General features: G+C 46.5%; 1 protein-coding gene, 1 long non-coding RNA gene and 1 other non-coding gene across 7 annotated transcripts in view; 1 reads left to right on the forward strand and 2 right to left on the reverse strand.

Moving 5' to 3' along the window:
- Positions 1-1,656: 1,656 nt before the first annotated feature.
- Positions 1,657-1,790, reverse strand: LOC117094075. The gene has a single exon (XR_004441402.1). It is a non-coding gene; the product is annotated as a U11 spliceosomal RNA (small nuclear RNA).
- On the reverse strand, positions 1,664-7,528 carry LOC117093002. The gene is made up of 2 exons (XR_004440995.1): positions 7,256-7,528; positions 1,664-2,192 (listed from the first exon to the last, which is right to left on the reverse strand). It is a non-coding gene; the product is annotated as an uncharacterized LOC117093002 (long non-coding RNA).
- Positions 7,529-7,557: 29 nt separating this feature from the next.
- Positions 7,558-27,673, forward strand: part of TAF12 (TATA-box binding protein associated factor 12) — a 36,243-nt gene continuing 16,127 nt past the window's right edge. Inside the window, exons 1-2 of one of the 5 annotated variants that reach the window (XM_033227486.1) lie at positions 7,603-7,719; positions 19,284-19,314. Coding sequence is in view for 2 of the 5 variants with exons in the window: in XM_033227483.1 (XP_033083374.1) it covers positions 26,211-26,282 (72 nt within the window). In the remaining 3 variants the exon portion in view is untranslated. Of the gene's footprint in view, positions 7,790-19,283; positions 19,315-26,197; positions 26,283-27,673 lie in introns of all 5 variants that reach the window. The other 4 variants (XM_033227483.1, XM_033227484.1, XM_033227485.1 and 1 more) reach the window with 4 other exon arrangements.

Below are 27,673 nucleotides of genomic sequence, written 5' to 3' on the forward strand. Positions count from 1 at the left end.
TCAGGCTGGTCTTGAAATCCCGACCTCAGGTGGTCCGTCCACCTCGGCCTCTCGGAGTGCTGGGATTACAGGCGTGAGCCACTGCGCCCGCCCTTGAATTAATCTTTTGTATATGGTATAAGGTATAGAAAAAGTGGCGGGGCGCGGTGGCTCAAGCCTGTAATCCCAGCACTTTGGGAGGCCGAGACGGGCGGATCACGAGGTCAGGAGATCGAGACCATCCTGGCTAACATGGTGAAACCCCGTCTCTACTAAAATACAAAAAACTAGCCGGGCGAGGTGGCGGACGCCTGTAGTCCCAGCTACTCCGGAGGCTGAGGCAGGAGAATGGCGTAAACCTGGGAGGCGGAGCTTGCAGTGAGCTGAGATCCGGCCACTGCACTCCAGCCTGGGCGACAGAGCGAGACTCCGTCTCAAAAAAAAAAAAAGGTATAGAAAAAGTTTGCTGAGCCGGGCGCGGTGGCTCAAGCCTGTAATCCCAGCACTTTGGGAGGCCGAGACGGGCGGATCACGAGGTCAGGAGATCGAGACCATCCTGGCTAACACGGTGAAACCCCGTCTCTACTAAAAAAATACAAAAAACTAGCGGGCGAGGTGGCGGACGCCTGTAGTCCAGCTACTCCGGAGGCTGAGGCAGGAGAATGGCGTAAACCTGGGAGGCGGAGCTTGCAGTGAGCTGAGATCCGGCCACTGCACTCCAGCCTGGGCGACAGAGCGAGACTCCGTCTCAAAAAAAAAAAAAGGTATAGAAAAAGTTTGCTGAGCCGGGCGCGGTGGCTCAAGCCTGTAATCCCAGCACTTTGGAGGCCGAGACGGGCGGATCACGAGGTCAGGAGATCGAGACCATCCTGGCTAACACGGTGAAACCCCGTCTCTACTAAAAAAATACAAAAAACTAGCCGGGCGAGGTGGCGGCGCCTGTAGTCCCAGCTACTCGGGAGGCTGAGGCAGGAGAATGGCGTAAACCCGGGAGGCGGAGCTTGCCGTGAGCTGAGATCCGGCCACCGCACTCCAGCCTGGGCGACAGAGCGAGTCTCAGAAAAAAAAAAAAGAAAGAAAAAAGTTTGCTGAGGCCTGGTGAAGGTAATTTCAATTTCCTCTGCGCAGGCCGGGCACGATGGCCACGCCTGTAATCCTAGTACTTTGGGAGGCCGAAGTGGTCGGATCGCCAGATCAAGAGATCGAGACCATCCTGGCCAACATGGTGAACCCGTCTCTACTAAAAATAAAAAATTAGCTGGGCATGATGGCGCACGCCTGTAGTTCCAGCTACTCGGGAGGCTGAGGCAGGTCTCCTGAAGTCAGGGTCTAGGTCTACTCCATTGGCTGCTATATTGAGTCGCTAAATAATTTTCTGTTACGCGCGCCACCACGCACTTATAATTTTTAAATGCTCTCGTTTGTGGGGGCTTCCAGCTGTGTTGCTCAGACTGGCCTCCCACACGAGAACACGTGGGGTTATCCCACCTCCACCGCCCAAGTACTAGGATACAGGTCTAGCAGTGTCTTGCTACTTATGTATTATATTTATTAAATACCCTGCTAATTTAGTCATCTGCGGTTCAATGCAGACAGCTACGCAACTTCAAAGACTAGAACTTAACCTCAATTTTCCTCCAGCATACAAAAGTATCGTCTAACTTGAGACAGAAAAGGAAGGGCGCCGGGACCAACGATCACCAGCTGCCCGAATATCAAAAAATTGTGCTTCCGAAATCTCTTGATGTCGATTCCGCACGCAGAGCAATCGAGTTGCCCTACGTGTGCCACTCACGACAGAAGCCCTTTTTGCTTCATTCATAACCAAAGCGGGGTGGCAGTGTTAGCAAATCCATTTTTTGGTAAAGGTGAACACAAAAATCCAAGCAACTCTTTATTTCAATTCCTGAAGTTGGAGAGCGAATTCCATTCTTCTGAACTGAAAGGAAGACTTCACAAGGAGAATCTAGAATTTGTCCTTTCCATTTTTACTTAGAAGAAAAGGACGTGAGTCAATATGCAAATATAAGCAGGGCTTGCTGGGAAGGTGCTGACGGGCGCCGAGGGAGTGGCGGAAAAGAGTGGCTGAGCAAGCGAGGGAGGAATCACTCCTTCCGGTTGCAGTAAGTGCTGGGTCTCTCTTGTCAACTGCTCACGACATAAGGCGTCTCATGGGTTTGGAATACAGGCTCTCAGCGGCTGTAGGTACCTGACTAGGGAAGACAAGAATCACAATCTATCCAAATTGAAAATGTGTAACTTGTGCCACCCCTAGCCACCACCCTGGAGCAGCCCAGGCAGGCGTGCAGTGGAAGCACAAGGTCACTGTAAGGGAAAACACCATCCTGACAACCACGCATAAGCTGATTGTCATGGTGTGTTCATATTGTGGCATGCTATATGCTGCACTTCGAAGGAGTGTTATTCGAAATGTTTTTCAAAATCTAGTGAAAAGAGTTGTAGAATAAGGTACAGCATAGCGTTAATGTGAAAAATAAGATACTGTACCTGAGATGACTGAAGTAGATCTTTATCAACACAATTTTTTTTTTTTGAGACGGAGTCTCGCTCTGTCGCCCAGGCTGGAGTGCAGTGGCGCGATCTCGGCTCACCGCAAGCTCCGCCTCCAGGGTTCACGCCATTCTCCTGCCTCAGCCTCCCGAATAGCTGGGACTACAAGCACCCGCCACCGTGCCCGGCTAATTTTTTGTATTTTTAGTAGAGGCGGGGTTTCACCGTGTTAGCCAGAATGGTCTCGATCTCCTGACCTTGTGATCCGCCCGCTTCTGCCTCCGAAAGTGCTGGGATTATAGGCGTGAGCCACCGTTCCCGACCTGTTACCATTTTTTTTTTTTTAATGGATAATGATGGACGGGTGCTGTGGGTCATGCCTGTAATCCCAACACTTTGAGAGCTCAGGAGTTTGAGACCACTCTGGGCAACATATAGAGACCTCGTCTCTACCCCAAAATAAAAAATTAACCGAGCATCGTGGCATGGGCCTGTGGTCCCAGCTACCCCAGAGGCTGGGGCAGAAGGATTGCTTGAGCCAGGGAAGTCAAGGCTACAGTCAGCCATAATCATGCCACTGCACTCCAGCCTAGGTGACAGATGAAGACCTTGTCTCAAAAAAATAAAACCAATATGTGACAATTGTAAAGAAATTGAAACAGCACAGAAATTATATAAAATCTGAAAATGCTTCCTCCAAACTGTTAATAGTTTAGTTTATCTTGCCAGACTGCTTTCTATGTATGTATGCATTGTATACATATAAATAAATGTTTTCAGGCCAGGCACGGTGGCTCATGCTTGTAATCCCAGCACTTTGGGAGGCTGAGGCAGGTGGATCACCTGAGGTCAGGAGTCTGAGACCAGCCTGGCCAACATGGTGACACCCTGTCTCTATTAAAAATACAAAAAATTGGCCGGGTGTGGTGGCGGGTGCCTGTAATCCCAGCTACTAGGGAGGCTGAGACAGGAGAATCGCTTGAACCCAGGAGGCAGAGGTTGCAGTGAGCCGAAATCGTGCCATTGCACTCCAGCTTGGGCAACAAGAGCGAACTCCATCTCAAAAAAAATAATAATAAATAGCTGGGCACGGTGGCTCAAGCCTGTAATCCCAGCATTTTGGGAGGCTGAGATGGGCGGATCATGAGGTCAGGAGATGGAGACCATCCTGGCTAACATGGTGAAACCCCGTCTCTACTAAAAAAAAAAAATACAAAAAAAAAAAAAAAAAAACTAGCCAGCACCTGTAGTCCCAGCTACTCCGGAGGCTGAGGCAGGAGAATGGCAGGAACCCGGGAGGCGGAGCTTGCAGTGAGCTGAGATCCCACCACTGCACTCCAGCCTGGGCCACAGAGCAAGACTCCGTCTCAAAAAAATAAAATAATAATAATAATAAATAATAAAATAAAATGTTTTCAACAAAAAATATAGACTGTTAGGTATTTTACTTTCTTTAATATATTTTAATAATACATGGAGGTCCCTGCTCTTTACAAAGTAGAAGTCACAAGAGAAGGGAGATACATAAACAGGTCTTACATTGTAATAGGAAGCAGATGTGTTGTATAAACTTGTGAGAGGCCCAGAGATGGTGCTGTCAATTGCTCTTCCTATCATCCACCGGTGTTATCTCTCTCTTTTCTTTTCTTTCTTTCTTTCTTTTTTTTTTTTTTGAGACAGTGTGTTGCTCTGTCATCCGGGCTGGAATGCAGTGGTGCAATCATGGCTCACTGCAGCCTGGAACTCCTAGGCTCACGCAGATCCTCCTGCCTGTCAGTCTGCTGAGTGGCCGGGACTACAGGTCCACACCACCATGCTGAGGCTAATTTTTTTTTTTTTTTTAGAGACAGTGTCTCCCTATCTTGCCCAGGCTGGTCAAACTCCTGGGCTCAAGCAATCTTCCTGCCTGGGCCTCCCAAAGTGTTGGGATTACAAGTGTAAGCCACCACATCTCGCCTTATCTCTTTTTTTTTTTTTCCCAGTCTCACTCAGTTGCCCAGGCTGGAGTGCAGTGGCACGATCTTGGCTCACTTCAATCTCTGCCACCCAGGTTCAAGCGATTCTCATGCCTCAGCCTCCTGAGAAGCTGGGACTACAGGCATGCGCCACTACGCCCCGCCAATTTTAAAAATATTTTTAGTCGCTTTCACCCTGTTGGCCACACTGGTCTCGAACTTATGACCTCAAGTGATCCACCTGCCTCGGCCTCCCAAAATGCTGGGAATACAGGCGTGAGCCACAGTGCCTGGCCTGGTCTTATATGTTTTTTTTGTTTGTTGTTGTTGTTTTGTTTGAGATGGAGCCTTGCTCCCTTGGTGCAGGCTGGAGTACAGTGGTACAATCTCAGCTCACTGCAACCTCCACCTGCTGGGTTCAAGTGATTCTCCTTCCTCAGCCTCCTGAGTAGCTGGGGTTACAGGTGTGCGCCACCAAGCCCAGCTAATTTTTGTATTTTCAGTAGAGACGGGGGTTTCACTATTTTCGCCAGGATGGTCTTGATCTCCTGACCTCATGATCCTCCTGCCTTGGGCTCCCAAAGTGCTGGGATTACAGCCAGGGTGCCCAGCCCTTATCTCTTAAAAAAAGAAAAAGAAAAAGAAAAATAATCTACTTGGGAAGCTGAGGTGGAGGAGGATCGCTTGAACACAGGAGTTTGAGGCTGTAGTGAACTATGATTGCGCCACTGCACTCCAGCCCAGGTGACAGAGTGAGACCCTGTATCATTTAACAATCACCATATGGCCGGGAGCGGTGACTCAAGCCTGTAATCCCAGCACTTTGGGCGGATCATGAGGTCAGGAGATCGAGACCATCCTGGCTAACACGGTGAAACCCCGTCACTGGGTGTGGTAGCGGGCACCTGTAGTCCCAGCTACTCGGGAGGCTGAGGCAGGAGAATGGCGTAAACCCGGGAGGCGGAGCTTGCAGTGAGCTGAGATCCGGCCACTGCACTCTAGCCTGGGCGACAGAGCAAGACTCCGTCTCAAAAAAAAAAAAAAAAAAAAAAAAACACCATAATTTCACTGTTCTTCCAACACCTTCCCATTGCATACTGAATATAATCTCAAGTCCTCATCATAGTCTAGTCTAAAAGGTCCAGACTATAACAAACCCCTGCCTACCTCTCCAAACTCATTGTCTTTCCTGGTTACCAAAGCTCCAGCCACCTTGGCCATCTTGGTCCTTGAGTAAGTGTTTTCCTTACTGATGACCATGGCTCAGGCCATCAGACAGCTAGATAAGTCTGGCTTATTCCAGTATTCTCTTCTATCACCTTTTTGTGCAGTTGCTAATGGTCTGTTTCCCACTCTAGGTTGCAGACTTTCTAAGGACAAGGATAGCCACCAGTTATGTACTCAGCACATAGCAAAAGGTTTGTCACACAATGAGACTCAATAAACACTTGTTGAATGAACATATATACATTCAACCTGGATCTTAAAAAAGATGTAGGCTGGGCGCGGTGGCTCAAGCCTGTAATCCCAGCACTTTGGGAGGCTGAGACGGGCGGATCACGAGGTCAGGAGATCGAGACCATCCTGGCTAACACGGTGAAACCCCGTCTCTACTTAAAAAAATTAGCTGGGCGAGGTGGTGGGCGCCTGTAGTCCCAGCTACTCGGGAGGCTGAGGCAGGAGAATGACGTAAACCCGGGAGGCGGAGCTTACAGTGAGCTGAGATCCGGCCACTGCACTCCAGCCTGGGCGACAGAGCGAGACTCCGTCTCAAAAAAAAAAAAAAAAAAAAAAAGATGTATAGGCGTTCAACAACAAAAAGTGGTATGCCACACCCTCAAAAGAATGGAGAGCAGTGGTAAGGAAATAAGGCTAGGAATACAGCTTGGAGCCCAATGTTCATGAGGACTTGAATCTGAGAATTTGGATTGAGTGGCAGTGTAGAGGGTGGACTGGGAACGTGGTAGGATGAGGATTAGGAAGATAGAAAGACAGGCAAGGATGCCGCACCAATCTGGGCACCTTTCCTAATTTCTGCTGGCAGATACTGTGGCTCACTCTGGCCTGTCACAGCTCTTTATACATGCTTTGGTGTGTTTGTGGGTTCTTCTCCATTTTACTGTGAACCTTACAGATGCTGGAACTGGGTCTCACTTGCATACCTAACATTCCAGCATACAGTAAAAAATAACAGCAGTTCTCTCTCTTTTTTTTGAGACAGAGTCTCGCTCTGTCACCCAGGCTGGAGTGCAGTGGCAGGATCTTGGCTCACTGCAACCTCCGCCCCTCCAGGTTTAAGCAGTTCTCTGCCTCAGCCTCCGGAGTAGCTGCGATTACAGACGCGTGCCACCACGCCCGGCTAATTGTTTTGTATTTTTAGTAGAGACGGGGTTTCACCATCTTGGCAAGGCTGGTCTTGAACTCGTGACCTCGTGATCCACCCGCCTAGGCCTCCCAAAGTGCTGGGATTACAGGCGTGAGCCACATAAAAGCAATTCTCACCAATCATTTGACAGCCGAAAAACTGAAAGCATTAGAGAATGCTACAGGACAGGCTTTGGCTTAGTAGTGAGGTCTGAGTTCAAGCTGAGGCTCTGCACTTAATAGCTAGAACTTTGCTTAATCTCTCACAGGTCTCCTCTAAATGATTAAATGGCGTAACGGAGGTAAGCGGATTAGGACAATTCCTGGCAAACAGTCAGCACTCAATTGTTATTACTGAATTGCCAGTTCACAGGCACAACCAACCGATCTGTCTCATCTCCCGGTTCCTGTGTTGCCAACTTCCTCGCTGAGGTTCAACAGGATACCTGTGGGGTAATGTGTCCCAGATGATATCCCGGTCCTGATACCATGACAAAGGCACCAACCAAAAATGGCGACCTCAAAGCCATCCGAGGGCGTCAATTACCCGTCATGCTACCGATGGATAAATAAGCAGAGTCAGGAAGAAAAGCTAGTGAAGGATTGTTAACGCCGGTGTGGAATAGGCAGAGCTCGCTCATGCTGCCACTCAACTACAAGCAGTTAAAAGCGCAAGCTGCAGGCTGTAGCTACACACAGCTCAATATCGCCACCACGTGTCGAAGGGCAGTCTGCGCCTGCGCAAGCGAGGCGCGCGCCCGCCGGCCGGAAGAGCCGCGCGTTTCCGGGTTGGAGGCGGGGAGCGGTGCCGGAAGTAGTCGGGGAGGGCCGCGCAGTCGGACCGGCTGCTGAGACGAACGCTTCTCTGGGGCAGTCTCCGCATATCATGGGGAGATAGACGCTGCTGCCTGTGAGTCTTGGGCCCTGGCAGTTGAGGAACAAGAGCGGGAGGAGGGAGTCAGGACCCAGATGTACAGTAGGTCAGTGTTTGAAGGACCAGGTTGTGGACGAGACGGGGCTGTGAGGATTCAGGCTCTTGGGAAGGGACTGACAGAGGATCAGGCTCGGAGAAGACGCGGCTGTGGGGACCCGGGCTCCAAGACGGGACTTAGGGAACGGGGACGGATCTGAGTTCTCCGACATCTGAGGGAAAGTGGTCTGAGAGGAGGAGGATTATGAGGACCCGCACTCCTACGAGGTGAGGGTCGGAAAGGAACGGGGTGTGAAGACACGGGCTCCGGAGAGGTAAAAGTGGAGCGGTGAGGACTTGGGCTTCTAAGAGGCAGAAGCGGGACAGTGAAGACCCGGCCTCCTAAGGATTCAGAAACGGGGCAGCGAAGACTTAGGTTCCTGAGGGGCAGAAGCAGACAGAGAAAGCTTGAGTTTGGAAGGGAACAGAAGCGGACAGTGAAGACTGGGGCTTCTTTGGGGACGGGATCCGGAATTTGAGACTCCAAGTACCTGAGTCTCGGAACAGGGCGGTGAGGACCCAAGCTCCTAAAAGCCTTGGATCTAAGGGACCATGGATGTGAGATCAGCCTAGAAAGTAAAGGGAAAGGGTTTGGAAAAGATTTAGTGATCCATTTTTTTTTTTCACAGTATTCCCTGAACCCAGAGAGAGAAAGGACGTATTCAGGGGAAGACAACTTCTCCTTCGCACTGCCTGCTTGGCTCTTGGCAGGCTTTTCTTGTGTTAGATACTCAATCTAGGAAGCCCACATGCAAACATCTTCATTTTCTGCTTCATTCTTGGGAATCAGATGTGAAGTTGAAAACAGTTGAAACTCAGTTATATACTTGATAAGTGCTTTAAATCCCATTCCACTCAACCCTGAATGAGCACAGATCTCTGCATCTCAAGTAAAAGAATGTCAGTGATGGAAGAGTCCCAAAAGATCATCTTTTAAAAACTCCTATTTTACATTTAAGGAGGCTCAAGTTCAAAGAGGTTTAGGATTACAGTGAGGCAATGGTTAGTTAGATCATAATTTTAATACAGTACCCTTCTGTGCGTAGCAAATGAGATGCTTGGTTAATGTTCCTTAAATGCTTCCAGAATCTTTGCTTTATCTTCAAACTCAGAAGGGAATTTCCTTTTTTTTTTTTTTTTTTTTTGAGACAGGTTCTCTCTCTGTTGCCCAGGCTGAAGTGCAGTGGCTCAGTCTTGGCACCGTGCACGTCAACCTCCTAGGCTCAAGCAATCTTCCCCCCCTATATATACCTCCTGAGTAGCTGGAACTACAGGCATGTGCCTCCACGCCCTGCTAATTTTTAAATTTTTTGTAGAAACAGGGTCTCACTATATTGCCCAGGCTGGTCTCAAACTCCTAGGCTCAAGTGATGCTCCCACCTTGGCCTCCCAGAGTGCTGGGATTGCAGGCATGAGTCATTTACCCCCGCTTCCAGTTTTTTTTTTTTGAGACAGAGTCACCCAGGCTGGCGTGCAGTGGCACGATCTCGGCTCACTGCAATTTCTGCTTCCCCGGTTCAAACGATTCTCCTGTCTCAGCCTCTCAAGTAGCTGGAATTACAGGTGTGTGCTACAATATCCAGCTAATTTTTGTATTTTTAGTGGAGACAGGGTTTTACCATGTCGGCCAGGCTGGTTTCGAACTCCTGACCTAAAGTGATCTGCCCACCTCAGCCTCCCGAAGTGCTGGGATTATAGACATGAGCCACCACGCCTGGCCCAGTTTTTATTTCCAGTAAAAACTGGAAATTTTTACAGTTTCTGATACTTTGAGTGTTGTTACTGCATTGACATTGATACAGTAAATGCCACTTAATAATAAGGAAACCTTTATTTTTATTTTTATATTTTTGAGACAGGGTCTTGTTCTTTTGCCCATATTGGAGTGCAGTGGCATCATCATAGCTCACTGCAACCTATATTCCTGGGCTCAAGCACTCCTCCTGCCTCAGCCTCCTGGGTAGCTGGGACTACAGGTATGAGCCACTACACCCAGCTAATTTTTAAGTTTTTTTTTTAGAGACGGTGTTTGGCTGTGTTGCCTAGGCTGGTGTTGAATTCTTGTCCTCAAGTGATTCTCCCACCTTGACATCCCAAAATGTTGGGATTATAGGCATGAGCCACTGCACCTGGCTGGAACCTTTAAATAAAGCTCAGTGTTTCTTTCTTTCTTTCTTCCTTCCTTTCCTTCCTTTCCTTCCTTCCTTCCTTTCTTTCTTTCTTTCTTTTTTTTTTTTTTTTTTTTTTTTTTTGAGACGGAGTCTCGCTCTGCCGCCCAGGCTGGAGTGCTGTGGCCGGATCTCAGCTCACTGCAAGCTCCGTCTCCCGGGTTTACGCCATTCTCCTGTCTCAGCCTCCCGAGCAGCTGGGACTACAGGCGCCCGCCACCTCGCCCGGCTAATTTTTTTGTATTTTTTTAGTAGAGACGGGGTTTCACCGTGTTAGCCAGGATGGTCTCGATCTCCTGACCTCGTGATCCGCCCGTCTCGGCCTCCCAAAGTGCTGGGATTACAGGCTTGAGCCACCGCGCCCAGCCCTTTTTCTTTTCTTTTCTTTTCTTTTCTTTCTTCTTTCTTTCCTTTCTTTCTTTAGCTGTTTGGAAAGCCATAAATAAGTGTGTCCTGCATTTTTAGTGCGAACATTTACTAGGGATGGCTGCTTTTGGATAAGGATGGTGGGGAGACTTGCACCAGTCACTTACTTCAATATTAATATCTTTTTCTGAAACCTACTCAGACTAACCAGGCACAGCTTATGTACTTTTGAGTATTCTATGATTTAATTATCACAGTCCCACAAGTTAGATATTGTCAGTCTCGTTGTACAGATAATGAAATAGGTTTAGAGAGGTTAAATACTTTGCCTGAAATCACACAGTACTGAGTGACCCAACCCCAGTTACGTGTGCCTCTAAAACTTTTTTCTACTCTTCTAAGTGGATTCCTCTGTCTCAGTTTGTCCATCAGCAAAATAGAAGTAATCGTTATACAAAACATATAATTGAATAAAAGCATCCCCTCCTTCTTAAGGCTCCTCTAAATGTCAAGCACTATAACTTATTAGGGTACTTACATATTGTGGCATTTGAGGAGAACTAAATTCTGTTTTCACAGAAGCATAGATTAAGATAGAAAAATGGGAACTTTGTAGAGCTTTTACTTGCAATGTAGAAAGACATATTTAATTTTAGATTTCAGAGGCCAAGAAAGACTAATTTGGACTGGGCATAATGGCTCATGCCTGTAATCCCAGCACTTTAGGAGGCCAAGGCGGGCGGGTCACCTGAGGTCAGGAGTTCGAGACCAACCAGGCCATCATGGCAAAACCCCATCTCTACTAAAAATACAAAAATTAGCTGGGCATGGTGGCGCATCCCTGTGGTCCCAGCTACTCTGGAGGCTGGGGTGGGAGAGAATCACTTGAACCCTAGAGGTGGAGGTTCCAGTGAGCCGAGATTGTGTCACTGTACTCCAGCCTGGATGACAGAATGAGACTCTGTCTAAAAAGAAAAAAAAAGTAATTTGAAAAACAAGGGCTTAAATTTGATTAACTTTCCAGTTAATTATATCATGAACTAGATGTTTGGGGGAATTGGGCTTAGTTAAAACTACTGTTTTTTTCCCCAGAGTCTGTACTATTTGCAAGCGCCTGTTATATATAAATGATCAAAACTTACTTATACCAACTTATGAGGGAAAGCATACCCATGCCCATGTCACCACTTCAAAGTACTTGATGGTTTAATTAATGATAATTTATGCCTGAGTTAACATCCTTCCCTATACTTGCAGAATGTACTTTATTTCATTTGTGGCTCTAGCATTGACTTATTATAATAGGACTTCAAAATACCCGATCAGAAAATCATTGCATTATAATCAGAGCCCATAGGAACAAAGGACAAAAGGACATACTACCTTTTTTTTTTTTTTTTTCTGTGAGATGCAGTTTCGCTCTTTCATTCTTATTGCCCAGGCTGGAGAGCAGTGGTGCGATCTTGGCTCACTCCAACCTCCACCTCCTAGGTTCAAGCAATTCTCCTGCCTCAGCCTCCTGTGTAGCTGGAATTACAGGCACACGCCACTATGCCTGGCTAATTTTTGTATTTTTAGTAGAGATGGGTTTCACCATATTGGCCAGGCTTGTCTCAAACTCCTGACCTCAGATGATCTGCCTGCTCGGCCTCCCAAAGTGCTGAGATTACCGGCAGGAACCACTGCGCCTGGCCCAGGACATAGCACCTTTTTAAAAAAATTGATAGGCCGGGCGCGGTGGCTCAAGCCTGTAATCCCAGCACTTTGGGAGGCCCAGACGGGCGGATCACGAGGTCAGGAGATCGAGACCATCCTGGCTAACCGGTGAAACCCCGTCTCTACTAAAAAAATACAAAAAACTAGCCGGGCGAGGTGGCAGGCACCTGTAGTCCCAGCTACTCGGGAGGCTGAGGCAGGAGAATGGCGTGAACCCGGGAGGCGGAGCTTGCAGTGAGCTGAGATCCGGCCACTGTACCCCAGCCTGGGCGGCAGAGCGAGACTCCGTCTCAAAAAAAAAAAAAAAAAAAAAAAAATTGATAGAAATAGGGGCTGGGCCTGGTGGCTCATGCCTGTAATCCCAGCACTTTGGGAGGTTGAGGCAGGCAGATCACTTGAGGTCAGGAGTTCAAGACCAGCCTGGCCAATGTGGTGAAGCCCCGTCTCTGCTAAAAATACAAAAATTATCTAGGCGCAGTGGCAGGCACCTGTAATCCCAGCTACTCTGGAGGCTGAGGCAGGAGAACCACTTGAACCGGGGAGGTGGAAGTTGCAGTGGGCCGAGATCACACCACTGCACTCCCGCCTGGGCAACGGAGCAAGACTGTGTCTTAAAAAATTAAAATAGGCCAGGCACAGTGGCATATGCCTGTAATCCTAGCACTTTGGGAGGCTGATGTGGGCAGATCACCTGAGGTCAGGAGTTCAAGACCAGCCTGGCCAACATGATGAAACCCCATCTCTACTGAAAATACAAAAATTAGCTGGGCATAGTGGCATGTGCCTATAGTCCCAGCTACCTGGGAGGCTGAGGCAGGACAATTGCTGAAACCAGGGAAGCAGAGGCTGCAGTGAGCTGAGATCGCGCCACTGCACTCCAGCCTGGGTGACAGAGCGAGACTCTGTCTCAAAAAAAAAAAATTAGGCTGGGCACGGTGGCTTATGCCTATAATCCCAGCACTTTGGGAGGCCGAGGCAGGCGGATCACCTGAGGTTGGGAGTTCGAGACCAGCCTAACCAACATGGAGAAACCCCATCTCTACTAAAAATACAAAATTAGCCAGGTGTGGTGACGCATGCTTGTAATCCCAGCTACTCGGGAGGCTGAGGCACGAGAATCCTCTGAACCCAAGAGGCGGAGGTTGCAGTGAGCTGAGATTGCCCTGTTGCACTCCAGCCTGACTGACAAGAGTGAGACTCTGTCTCAAAAAATAAAATAAAATAAAATAAAACTACAATACAATACAATACAATAATTAGCCGGATGTGGTGGCAGACGCCTGTAATCCCAGCTACTCGGGTGGCTGAAGCAGGAGAATCATTTGAACCCAGGAGGTGGAGGTTGCAGTGAGCCGAGATCGCACCACTACACTCCAGACTGAGCGATAGATAGAGACTCCATCTCCAAAGAAAATAAAATAATTTAAAAAATATATTGCTCAAGCCTGTAATCGCAGCACTTTGGGAGGCTGAGACGGGCGGATCACGAGGTCAGGAGATCGAGACCATCCTGGCTAACCTGGTGAAACCCCGTCTCTACTAAAAAATACAAAAAAAAACTAGCCGGGCAAGGTGGCGGGCGCCTATAGTCCCAGCTACTCAGGAGGCTGAGGCAGGAGAATGGCGTAAACCCAGGAGGCAGAGCTTGTAGTAAGCTGAGATCCGGCCACTGCACTCCAGCCTGGGCAACAGAGCAAGACTCCGTCTCAAAAAAAAAAAATATATATATATATATAGAAATGGGGTCTCACTACGATTACCCAGGCTGGTCTCAAACTCCTGTCATCAAGTGATCCTCCTGCATCTGCCTCCCGAAGTGCTGGGCTTGTAGGCATGAACCATGACACCCGGCAAAGACATACTACTTTTGATTGGGATTCCTTATGGAAAGCCCCAAAGTATTTTGTAGGCACTATATCAGCAATGTTTACCTGTTGCACTGTGAAACAGGTGTGTTGGAGGCAGACAGACTTTGAAATCTCTATGTATGGATGTAATTTAAGTCAGACAGGGAGGGTAAAGAGGGCAACAACAACAAAAAAAGAAAATCTTTTTTCTGGAGATGGAGTCTCACGCTGTCTCCTAGGCTAGAGTGCAGTGGGGTGATCTTGGCTCACTGCAGCCTCTGCCTCCCGGGTTCAAGCACTTCTCCTACCTCAGCCTCACCAGTAGCTGGAATTACAGGCACACACAGCCACACCCAGCTAATTAAAAAGAAAATCTTACACTGAATTTTTTTTTTTTTTTTTGAGATGGAAGCTTGCTCTGTTACCCAGGCTGGAATGCAGTGGTGTGATCTTAGCTCACTGCAACCTCCACCTCCCAGGTTCAAGCAACTTTAGAATTTGCCTGGTCCGGCCAAAGGTGGAGGTTGCAGTGAACCAATATCGCACCACTGCGCTCCAGCCTGAGTGACAGAGTGAGACTCTGTCTCTAAAAAAAAAAGGAAAAAAAGAATTTGCCTGGTCCAACTCCTAATTACGGATGTGGAAACTGACCAAAGATGGCACCCAGCCCTCTTGATTTGGGTTTTCCACAGTACCTCTCATCAACCTCCTGCTGACCACTTGTTGCTACCATTTGTTTTCAGTCCACCATTATTTTGTTAATCTTTGAAGTCATAAAGAAAACTTATATGGTGCCAGCACATATGGATATGTGTGCTGGGTTAGCAGCAGGATGGGTTAAACACTGGTAGTTTTTGAGAGATGGGGTCTTGCTTTATTTTCCAGGCTGGAGCATGGTGGCTAGCCACAGGCCTATCACAACGTACTACAGTCTCGCATTCCTAGGCTCAAGCCATTCCATCACCTCAGACCTCATAGTAGCTGGGACTATACGTGTGCGCCACTGCATTGAGCAGTATGTTGATTTTTCCCCCCCTCCAAGACAGGGTCTTGCTTTGTCACCCACGGTGGAGTGCAGTGGTGCCATCACATCTCACTACTGCATCAATCTCCTGGGCTCAAGCAGTCCTCCCGCCTCAACCTCCCAAGTAGCTGGAACCGCAGGTGCATGCCACCACGCCTGGCTAATTTTTGATTCTTTTTTTTTTTTTTTTTTTGTAGTGACGAGATCTTACTATGTTGCCCAGGCTGGTCTTAAACTCCTAGGCTCAAGTGATCCTCCCACTCAGCCTGCCAAACTGCTAGAATTATAGGTGTGAGCCACCAAGCCCACCCTGTACTTCATTATTAACTTAATTTTTTCAGATGAGAAAATTGAGGCATAAAGAGATTATGTAACTTGCTCAATACAGCTAAAAAGTGGCACAGTTGGTACTTAAACCCAGATACTGCTACCATCGTTCATATCCTTGACCACTGTACCATACACTATACTACCTTTTGTTGTTGTTAGAGACAGGATCTTTTTGTGTTGCCCAGGCTGGTCCTCAACTCCTAACCTCAAAAAATCCTCCCATGTTGGCCTCCCAAAGTTCTGGGATTACAGATATGGGGTCCCACATGTGGCCTATATTGCCTTTTTGATAAATCAAAACCAGCTGGAGCCTCAATTAAACAATCCTAATTGCAAACTGGAAAAAAATCTTGCATTTCTGTTGCTCTGGAGTCTCACAGACTGCAAATAATTGATCCTTTTTAGCTTATTTAGGCTGGGAAATATGAGCTCATTTAGATACATTTAGAAGCCACAGAGGAAAGAAACAGCCAGGTAGAAAAACCAGTCATTAAGTGAAGTCATGCAGCACAGTATAGGGCTTTTGTGCCATCAGGCCAGTCCTCTTGATTCCAATATTTTGCATAAATAATAAATTACTAAACATATCAGAGATAAACAAAAAACTTTTGAATGCTGCCTGGTCTTCTGTTCCCCTTTCTCTTCACCTTTGTTTTGTTTTTTAAAAAAACAGTTAATGGAATAGATGCACAGCGAATACCAGGGTCTTACAACTGTTGCAAGGTCTCCTTAATTCCTACCCTATGAAAAATTAGATCCTCTCAATACAATAATAGGGTTGCAGCTAGACTTCTGTTTGAAGTACAAGGTTGTTAAAAGGGAATTAATTAGGGCTTGTCATCCTCAGCCTGTCAACTACAGTTTAAAAGGAGGGAGGATAGATGTGGTTTTATTTATTTATTTATTTATTTATTGAGACGGACTCTTGCTCTGTCGCCCAGGCTGGAGTGCAGTGGCGCGATCTCAGTTCACTGCAAGCTCTGCCTCCCGGGTTCATGCCATTCTCCTGCTTCAGCCTCCCAACTAGCTGGGACTACAGGCACCTGCCACCACACCCGTCTAATTTTTTGTATTTTTTTTCTTTTTTTAGTAGAGATGGGGTTTCACCCCGTTAGCCAGGATGGTCTCGATCTCCTGACCTCGTGATCCACCCACCTCAGCCTCCTAAAGTGCTGGGAGTATAGGTGTGAGCCACTGCGCCCGGCCTACTTACTTATTTTTGAGATAGAGTCTTGCTCTTGTTGCCCAGGCTGGACTGCAATGGCGTAATCTCGGCTCACTGCAACCTCTGCCTCCTGGGTTCAAGCGATTTTCCTGCCTCAGCCTCCCGAGTAGCTGGGATTATAGGCATGCCCCACCATGCCCTACTAATTTTGTATTTTTAGTAGAAATGGGGTTTCTCCATGTTGGTCGGGCTGGTCTCAAACCCCTGACCTCAGGTAATCTGTCCACCTCAGCCTCCCAAAGTGGTGGGATTACAGGCATGAGCCACTGCACCTGGCCCAGATGAGGTTATTTAAGTTGAACTCTAACCCATACAATCGTGTTTTGATAGAATTATTAAATATTTTCAACTGCAGATCGCTGGGGGATGGACTTTCCATATTTTCTTTGTGAATCATAGCACACAATTTCTACATAGTAGGTAATAGTAAGGGTTAATTATTATTGTTCTCTCAAACTGTCCCACAGTTAATGGCTGTTTTTTGTGGTTTTTTGTTTTGTTTTGTTTTTTATATGGAGTCTCTGTCACCCAAGCTGGAGTGCAGTGGTGCTATCTCAGCCTCCCGAGTTCAAGTGATTCTCCTACCTCATCCTCCTAAGTAGCTGAGATTACAGACGAGTGCCACCACACCTGGCTAATTTTTTTGTATTTTTAGTAGAGAAGGGGTTTCACCATGTTGGTCAGGATGGTCTCGAACTCCTGACCTTATGATCTGCCTGCCTCAGCCTCCCAAAGTGTGGGGATTACAGGTGTGAGCCACGGTGCCCAGCCAGTTAATGCCTCTTTTTATGTTTTTTATTTTTATTTATTTTTTATTTTTTTGAGACAGAATCTTACTCTGTCACCCAGGCTGGGGTTCAGTGGCATGACCGCGGCTCACTGCAGTCTCCACCTCCTGGGTTCAAGTGATTCTCCTGCCTCAGCCTCCCAAATAGCTGGGATTACAGGCACACGCCACCACACCTGGCTAATTTTTGTATTTTTAGTAGAGATGGGGGTTTCACCCTGTTGGCCAGACTGGTCTCGAACTTCTGACCTCAAGTGATCTGCCCACCTCAAGCCTCCCAAAGTGCTGGGATTACAGAGGATGAGCCACTGCACCTGGCCCCGTTTTACTTTTTAAAATTTATTTTTTGGCTGGGCACAGTGGCTCATGCCTGTAATCCCAGCACTTTGGGAGGCTGAGGCAGGAGGATCACTTGAGGTTGGGGTTCAAGACCAACCTAGCCAACATGGCGAAACGCCATCTCTACTAAAAAACGCAAAAATTAGCCAGGCCTGGTGGCACGTTCCTGTAATCCCAGCTACTCTGGAGGCTGACGCAGTAGAATCACTTGAACCCGGGAGGCAGAGGTTACAGTGAGCCAGGGTTGGGCCCCTGTACTCTGGCCTGGGCAACAGAGTGAGATTCTATCTCAAAAAAAAAATAGGCCGGGCGTGGAGGTGCACGCCCTGTAATCCCAGCACTTTGGGAGGCCAAGGCAGGTGGATCACCTGAGGTCAGGAGTTTGCGACCAGCCTAACATGGTGAAACCCCGTCTGTATTAAATACAAAAAAAAAAAATAGCTGGGTATGGTGGTGTATGTCTGTAATCTGAGCTACTTGGGAAACTGAGACAGGAGAATTACTTGTACCTGGGAGGCGGAGGTTGCAGTGAGCTGAAATGGCGCCATTGCACTCCAGCTTGGGCAACAAGAGCGGAACTCCACCAAAAAAAAATATATTTTTAAATTTATATACAATAAAATTATTATGGGGTACAGTCATAACTCATAGAATATGACAAATATATACTGTCGTGTAAGCACTACAACACTCAAGATACAGAACAATGTCACCCCCCACCTACACAGATTTAATCATGCTGCTCCTTTGTAGTCAAACGCTCCTCTGCCCCAGGCTCCTTAGCAGCCACTGATCTGTTTTCCATCCCTATAACTTTTTTTCCAGAGTGGCCTATAAATGGAATTATATAGCCATTTGAGCCTTGCCTTTTTCACTTAGTATGATACATTTGAGATTCATCTATGTTGTTGCATGTGTCAGTAGTCTTTTTGTTGTTTTTGTTGTTGAGACAGAGTCTAACTGCTGCAATGGTGTGATCCCTGCACACTGCAACCTCTGCCTCCAGGGTTGACGCGATTCTCCTGCCTCAGCCTCCCAAGTAGCTGGGATTATAGGCACGCGCCACCATGCCCAGCTAATTTTTGTATTTTTTAGTGGAGACAGGCTTTCACCATGTTGGCCTGGCTGGTCTCCAACTCCTGACCTCAGGTGATCCACCTGCCTTGGCCTCCCAAAGTTCTGGGATTACAGGCATGAGCCACCGCGCCCAGCCTGTAGTCTTTCCTTTCTATTTCTTTTTTTTTTTTTTTTGAGATGGAGTTTCACACTTGTTGTCCAGGCTGGATTGCAATGGCGCAATCTTGGCTCACTGCAACCTCTGCCTCCCAGGTTCAAGTGATGCTCCTGCCTCAGCCTCCCGCGTAGCTGGGATTACAGGCACATGCCACCATGCCCAGCTAATTGTTGTATTTTTAGTAGAGAGAGGGTTTCACCATGTTGGCCAGGCTGGTCTCAAACTCCTGACCTCAGGTGATCCACCTGCCTTGGCTTCCCAAATTGCTGGGATTGCAGATGTGAGCCACTGCACCTGGCCTTTCCTTTCTATTTCTGAGTATTCCATTGGATGAATATACCATAATTTGTTTATTCACCATTTGAAGGACATTTGGATTGTTTTCGGTTTTTGGTAGTTGTGAATGATGTTGCTATAAACATTTATATACAGATTATTGTGTGAATGTACGTTTTCATTTCTCTACAGTAAGTACCTAGGAGTGGGATTGCTGAGTCATGTAAGTATACATTTAACTTTATTTATTTTATTTTATTTTTATTTATTTTTTTTTTAGACGGAGTCTCGCTTTGTCGCCCGGGCTGGAGTGCAGTGGCCGGATCTCAGCTCACTGCAAGCTCCGCCTCCCGGGTTTATGCCATTCTCCTGCCTCAGCCTCCTGAGTAGCTGGGACTACAGGCGCCCGCCACCTCGCCCGGCTAGTTCTTTGTATTTTTTAGTAGAGACGGGGTTTCACCGCGTTAGCCAGGATGGTCTTGATCTCCTGACCTCGTGATCCGCCCATCTTGGCCTCCCAAAGTGCTGGGATTACAGGCTTGAGCCCCCGCGCCCGGCCTACATTTAACTTTAGAAGAAACTACCAAACTGTCTTCCAGAAAAACTATACCATTTTACATTCACACCAGCAATGTATGAGGGTTTCAGTTCTTTGTATCCTCTCCAGCACTTGCTTTTGTTTTTAAATTTTAGCTATTTCATATAGGTATATCATGTTTTTAAAAATTTGCATTTTCCTGATAACTAATGATGCTGAGCATCTTTTCATGTGCTTATTTGCCATTTGTTTATCTTCTTTGATGAAGGGTCTGCTCAGATCTTTTGCCCTTTAAAATAAATAAATAAATAGAGTCAGGGTCTCATTATGTTACCCAGGCTTGTCTCAAACTCCTTAGCTCAAGCAATCCTCCTGCCTTGGCCTCCCAAAGTACTGGGATTACATGCATGAGCCATCATGCCCAGTCTGCCCATTTTCTTTTTTTTTTTGGAGAGACGGAGTCTTGCTTTGTTGCCCAGGCTGGAGTACAGTGGTGCAGTCTCGGCTCACTGTAACCTCCACCTCCCGAGTTTGAGTGATTCTCCTGCCTCAGCTTCCCCAAGTAGGTGGGACTATAGGTGTGCACCGACACGCCCAGATAATTTTTGTATTTTTTAGTAGAGACGGGGCTTCACTATATGTTGGCCAGGCTGGTCTTGAACTCCTGACCTCAGGCGATCCGCCTGCCTCAGCCTCCCAAAGTGCTGGGATTACAGGCGTGAGCCACCATGCCCAGCTGAGTCTGCCCATTTTCTAAATTGGGTTGTTATTTTCTTATTGTTGAATTTTTTTTTTTTTTTTTTTGAGATGGAGTCTCGCTGTGTTGCCTAGGCTGGATCTCAGCTCACTGCAAGCTCCGCCTCCTAGGTTTACGCCATTCTCCTGCCTCAGCCTCCTGAGTAGCTGGGACTACAGGCGCCCGCCACCTCGCCTGGCTAATTTTTTGTATTTTTTAGTAGAGACGGGGTTTCACTGTGTTAGCCAGGATGGTCTCGATCTCCTGACCTCGTGATCCTCCCATCTCGGCCTCCCAAAGTGCTGGGATTACAGGCTTGAGCCACCACCCCTGGCCTTATAGTTGAATTTTGAAAAAAAATATTTTTCCTCCCCTACCAGTCTTTACACTGAAAATTCTTTTTTTTTTTTTTTTTGAGACGGAGTCTCGCTCTGTCACCTAGACTGGAGTGCAATGGCACGATCTCAGCTCACTGCAACCTCCGCCTCCCGGGTTTAAGCAATTCTCCTGCCTCAGCCTCCCGAGTAGCTGGGATTACAGGCACACGCCACCACGCCCAGCTAATTTTTATATTTTTAGTAGAGACAGGGTTTCACCATGTTGGTCAGGCTGGTCTCGAACTCCTCACCTCATGATCTGCCCGCCTCGGCCTCCCAAAGTGCTGAGATTACAGGCGTGAGCCACTGCACCTGGCCCTGAACTTACTTTTGTATAAATGTGAGATAGGCTGGGCATGGAGGCTTGTGCCTATAATCCCAGCACTTTGGGAGGCTGAGGCAGGAGGAGCGCTTGAGCCCAGCAGTTTGAGAGCAGCCTGGGCAACACGGTGAGAGCCCCTCTCTACAAATAATAAAAAATATAAAATGAATTGGGCATGGTGGTGCATGCCTGTAGTTCCAGCTACTGAGGAAGCTGAGGTGAGAGAATGGCTTGAGTCCTGCTGGTTGAGGCTATAGTGAGCTATGCCTGCACCACTACACTCCAGCCTGGGCCACAAAGTAAGACCCACCTCTAAAATATAAACAGGTTAGAGTTGGGTGTGATGCCTTGCGCATATAACCCCAGCTACTTGGGAAGCTGAGGATTCCCGAGAAGATTGATAGAGGCAGAGAGTTCTGGGCCATCCTGGGCAACATAGCAAGACACCGTGTCTAAAAAAACAAAATAGAAAAAAAATTAGCCAGGTGTGGTTTGCACTTGTAGTCTCAGCTACTCAAGAGGCTGAGGCAAGATTATTGCTTGAGCCCAGGATTTTGAGGGTGCAGTGAACTGTGATTTCACCACTGCACTCCAGCCTGGGCAACAGCAAGATCCTATCTCTGCAAGCAAACAAAAAAAACCCCCAAGGCCTGGCACGGTGGCTCACGCCTGTAATCCCAGCACTTTGGGAGGTCGAGGTGGGTGGATCACTTGAGGTTGGGAGTTCAAGACCAGCCTGGCCAACATGGGAAAACCCCACATCTACTAATAATACAAAAAAATTAGCCAGGTGTGGTGGTATGTGCCTGTAATCCCAGCTGCTCAGGAGGCTGAGGCAGGAAAACTGCTTGAACCTGGGAGGCTGAGGTTGCAGTGAGCCAAGATCATGGCCACTGCATTCCAGCCTGGATGACAGAGTGAAACTGTTTCTCAAAATCAAAAACAAAAAACAGGAAGAAAAGAGTATTTTCAGAGAACAAAATCCAAATAGTACTTTATCTTAATTTTTTCCATTGGTAACATATGCATATAATACAGGATTTAGGGTGTACAGTGAAAAATAAGACTCTCCCATCTTGGTCCCATAGACCACCCAGACACCACCATTCCCCCACCTCCCTCTGTTATCAGTTTCTTATGTATCTTGCCAGGAATAATTTATGAATTTACAACTGTGTGTCTGTGTATGTGTGTTTTATTTATTTATTTGAGACGGAATCTTGCTCTGTCACCCTAGCTAGAATGCAGTGGCGTGATCTCGGCTCACTGCAACCTCCACCTCTCCATTCAAGTGATTCTCCTGCCTCAGCCTCCCGAATAGCTGGGATTACAGGTGCCCGCCACCATACGTGGTTAATTTTGTATTGTTACTAGAGAGGGGGGTTTCTCCATGTTGGTCAGGCTGGTCTCGAACTCCCAACCTCAGGTGATCTGCCCGCCTTGGCCTTCCAAAGTGCTGGGATTGTAGGCGTGAACCACCGTGCCTGGCAATACATGTGTTTTAATAAACGATAACAAAATATTCTCCCATTCTATACTTTGCTTTCATTCATTGAACAATTTCTCTTGGAGACCATTTCATGAGCCTCCTCATTTGTTTAAAAAAAAAAAGTCTATTTAAATCATTCACATTTCATACAAATCACTGATTTAAAGTGTATGATTCTGCGGGGTTTGGCCTTTTTTTTTTTTTTTTAATACAATCAGAGTTGGCAACCATCACCACAATGTACTTTTAGATCATTTTGTATCCCCTAAAAGAAACCGTATACCCATTAGCAGTCAGTCTCTGTTCCTCTCCTACATGCTCTGGCCATAGGCAACAACTAATCTACTTTCTGTTTATAGGTTTACCTATTCTGGACATTTCATATAAAAGTAATCGTACAGTATTTTTTTTGTGACCACCTTTTTATGTTTTTTTTGAGACAGAGTCTCTCTCTGTCACCCAGGCTGGAGTGCAGTGGCACAGTCTCGGCTCACTGCAACCTCCACCTTCTGGGTTCAAGCCATTCTCGTGCCTTGGCCTCCCAAGGGATTACAGGTGCCCTCACCATCATGTCTGGCTAATTTTTGCATTTTTTTTAGTAGAAATGGGGTTTCACCATATTGACCAGGCTGGTCTCAAGCTCAAGTTTTCCTTTCTGTAGGATAAATATCTAGTAGTACATTGTTTTACCTGTTTTTCCTGGGGAGCTGGAGGGGTGTTTGATTTATTCTTAATTGTATAACGTACATATAGTAAAATGCACAGATCTTAAATGTTCAATGGGAGGAGTTCGACAGTTGTATAAACCTATGTATTACCACCCACTCAAATGTGTTACAGTTTTAAAATCTTACCATATTAAGAAATAGTTTAGGAAACTAAGGGTAGTGTTAGTCTGGCACCAGTGTGTGTCTGGTTATCATCTGCTTTTGTTTTGTTTTTATAGGAAGAAATAGTTTGCTTAGCCAGAATTATTTAAAACTCAGAAGTATTATTTTCTTTTCAGCAAGGTCAATGACAGCAGTAAATTTTTGTCAAGTTTCTTAGGGAGAAACTGATTTTCTCCCTTCTCCAGAGGTTCCACTTCTTTTTTTTTTTTTTTTTTTTTTTTTTTTTTGAGGGACTGCAGTGGCACGATCTTGGCTCACTGCAAGCTCTGCCTCCCGGGTTCACGCCATTCTCCTGCCTCAGCCTCCCAAGTAGCTGGGACTACAGGTGCCCACCACCACGCCCAGCTAATTTTTTGTATTTTTAGTAGAGACGGGGTTTCACCGTGTTAGGAGGATGGTCTTGATCTCCTGACCTCGTGATCCACCTGCCTCCGCATCCCAAAGTGCTGGGATTACAGGCATGAGCCACTGTGCCTGGCCCTTTTTTTTTTTTTTTTTGAGATGGAGTCTCACACTGTTGCCTAGGCTGGAGTGCAGTGGTCTGATCTCAGCTCACTGCAACCTCTGCCTCCCAGGTTCAAGTGATTCTCGTGTCTCAGCCTCCTGAGTAGCTGGGATTATAGGCGCATGTCACCATGCCCGGCTAATTTTTATATTTTTAGTAGAGATGGGGGTTTCACCATGTTGGCCAGGCTGGTCTCGAACTCCTGACCTCAAGTGATCCATGCACCTTGGCCTCCCAAAGTGCTGGGATTACAGGTGTGAGCCACTGCACCCGGCCTCCACTTATTTCATTAGAGTGACTGCTGTTGGAGCTATTCCTTAAGGTTATTTCCTAATTTCATCCAACCTCGCTGGAAACAACAAAAAAAGAAAAAAAAATCCTAATTTGATATGTGAATATTCATATTTCGTACTATGTAGGATAGGCCATATTTTTTGTCTCCAGATCTTTAAAAAAATAATTTTTTTTTTTGAGATGGAGTTTTGTCTTTGTCGCCCAAGCTAGAGTGCGATGGTGCGATCTTGGCTCACTGTAACCTCTGCCTCCCAGGTTCAAGTGATTCTCCTGCCTCAGCCTCCTAAGTAGCTGAGATTACAGGCGCCTGCCACCCCACCTGGCTTATTTTTTTTATTTTTAGTAGAGATGGGGTTTCACCATGTTGGCCAGGCCGGTCTCAAACTCGTGATCTCAGGTGATCTGCCTGCCTCGGTCTCCCAAAGTGCTGGGATTACAAGCGTGAGCCACCTCACCCGTCCTAACATGTGCACATGTAGTCCTAGCTACTTAAGAGGTTGAGATGGGAGGATTGCTTGAGTCCACGAGTTTGAGTCTGCAGTGAACCATGATTACACCACTACACTCTAACCTGTCCTACTAAATGAGACCTGGTCTCAGAAAAAGAGAGAGGGACAGTGTCTCACTATGTTGTCCAGACCTGAAATTCCTGGGCTCAAACAGTACTCCTACCTCAGCCTCCTGAGTAGCTGGGATTACAGGTGTGCACCACCACACCCAGATATGTCTCCAGATGTTATAACATAAATTCTTACTCAAAAATATTTTTAAAAGTCTCTACTTATTTTGTGCAATATTCAGTATTATTTGGGAAGTCCCTTGAAGGTTGTGGGAATGTTTTTGAGAGATATAGTATGTTCAGTGTGAGGCTAGAGTGATGAGGGTACAGTTTGATGATCCTTAATGAAGCTTTTGCATAGAACTTGCTTTAGGAAAATAGTTTGCTTTTATAATATTAGAACAGCTATTACCATGTTAAGAAAGGTTTCTGTCCTGACTCTTCTATTCGTAATGTTTGTGGGTAGGGGAGAAGGAGGCCACATATGGTTAAAACAAACAAGTGATCCTAATATTCTGCTGTCCCCATTAGCTGGTTCTTGGCCAGCAAGTCTGCCTAGTTTATCTTGGGTTTTTAACCAGTACATACTTAGTTGCCTTTATTAAGAGTAAACCAAGATAACATGATTTCTTCTTCTTCTTCTTCTTCTTTTTTTTTTTTTTGTGAGACAGAGTCTCGCTTTGTCGCCCAGGCTGGAGTGCAGTGGCGTGATCTCGGCTCACTGCAACCTCTGCCTCCTGAGTTCAAGTGATTCTCCTGCCTCAGCCTCCTGCCTCAGCCTCCCAAGTAGCTGGGATTATAGGCACGTGTCACCACACCTGGCTAGTTTTTGTATTTTTAGTAGGGATTGGATTTCACCATGTTGGCCATGCTGGTCTCAAACTCCTGACCTCAAGTGATCTGCCTGCCTTGGCATCCCAGAGTGCTGGAATTATAGGCATGAGCCACTGGGCCGGGCCAGATTTCTCATATTAGAAAGTCAGACAGTGTGGTGAGGAAGAACTCAGCACTAGGGACAAGAGTAGAATAGATACAGATAGACATTTATGTTGCCAACTTTTACCAAGTTCTGAAAGCCATTGACATAATTCCTGCAGGCTCATATCCCACAATTTTGCCCAATAAAAATATTCCATATGCTGTTAGTTTATCCCTAACAACAGACATTCATTTTATAAGAAGATGGTTTATATGTGCCATAATCACCATTAATTAATTTTCAAAGTTGCTTATGAAAGAGATGGAGATGTTTGTCTTAGCTCCCACTAAGGAAAAGGAGATAATCTTTCTCCACATCCAGTTTGCTTGGATCCTGGTTGGTGAAGATGTACCAGGCCATGCAACTAAAATGGTTCCATGGCAAGGATGGTGCTTGATGCCAGTTGTTCCTTTACAGGTAGCTTTTGAAAATGGCTGCCTCTCAGTTCACCGGGCTCACAGCTGTTGCTGATGTAATTAAAGATCTAGACACTCAGATAGCTGTAAGTAAGTTTGAGGCTACTGTGAGCAGAACTTGGTGAATGTGCTTCTGATCGTGGTGACACACAAGCTGACGTCTGCAGAGTCAACCTCATGACTCTAAGATTCAGGAGTCTCAGCTGCTCCAGACTAGGGTCTCTGCATGTACTTAGATTGCTAACACTCAGAAAAAAATTGCTCTTGATAAAGAGGAGTTTACTTTTAACAACTGCTGAAAGTTATGTTTATTGGGCATAGCCCTGACATAGACTTAAGCATGTTTGAAATGCCAAAATGAACTAGTCTGTATTCTTAAGCTTTGTGACTGATTTTTTAAAGGATGTGATTGTGCTATGACTTATTTGAATTTAACATTATTTGATACTTTAAAAATAATGCATGTAGTACTTAACCTAGTATTTTTACAAAGTTCTCAAAAACGTCTTGCTTATTCTAGTTTATTTATTTATTATTATTTTTTGAGATGGAGTTTTGTCAACCTCTGCATCCCAAGTTCAAGCAATTCTTCTGCCTCAGCCTCCCAAGTAGCTGGGATTACAGGCGTGTGTCACCACGCCCGGCTAATTTTGTATTTTTAGTAGAGTTGAGTTTCTGCATGTTGGTCAGACTGGTCTCAAACTCCCAAACTCAGGTGATCCACCCCTCTCGGCCTCCCAAAGTGCTGGTATTACAGGCATGAGCCAACTGCGCCCAGCCTCTAGTTTATTTCTATTTTATTTCATTTTATTTTTAGATAGTGTCTCTGTCACCTAGACTGGAATGCAGTAGTGGTGTGATCATGGCTTATTGCAACCTCAACTTCTTGGGCTCAGGCAATCCTCCTGCCTTAGCCTCCTGAGTAGCTAGGACCACATGCTACCATGTCCAGCTAAGTGTTTTTTGTTTGTTTGTTTGTTTGTTTGTTTTTGCCAGTGGGGCACCGAGTCTCATTCTGCTGCCCAGGCTGGAGTACAGTGGCATGATCTTGGCTTACTGCAAGCTCTGTCTCTCGTGTTCAAGCAATTCTCCTGCCTCAGCCTCCTCAGTAGCTTGGAGGGATTACAGGCATGTGCCACCATGCCTAGCCAATTTTTTTGTATTTTTAGTAGAGATGAGGTTTCACCATGTTGGTCAGGCTCGTCTTGAACACCTGACCTCAGGTGATCTACCCACCTTGGCCTCCCAAAGTGCTGGGATTACAGGTGTGAGCCACCACGCCCAGCCCCAGCTAAATTTTTACAAAGATAGGGCTTCCTTATGTTCCCCAGGCTGGTCTCGAGCTCCCGTCTCAAGTGATCCTGCCACTTCAGACACACAACATACTGGGATTACAGACATGAGCTACTGCACCCAGCCCTAGTTTATTTTTGTACATAAGATTCTTCATTTCATTCACTTTCTTCCTTGTTTCAAT

The sequence above is a fragment of the Trachypithecus francoisi genome, unplaced genomic scaffold, assembly GCF_009764315.1.
Source record: "Trachypithecus francoisi isolate TF-2019V2 unplaced genomic scaffold, Tfra_2.0 Lachesis_group12, whole genome shotgun sequence".
NCBI classification, from domain to species: Eukaryota; Metazoa; Chordata; class Mammalia; order Primates; family Cercopithecidae; genus Trachypithecus; species Trachypithecus francoisi.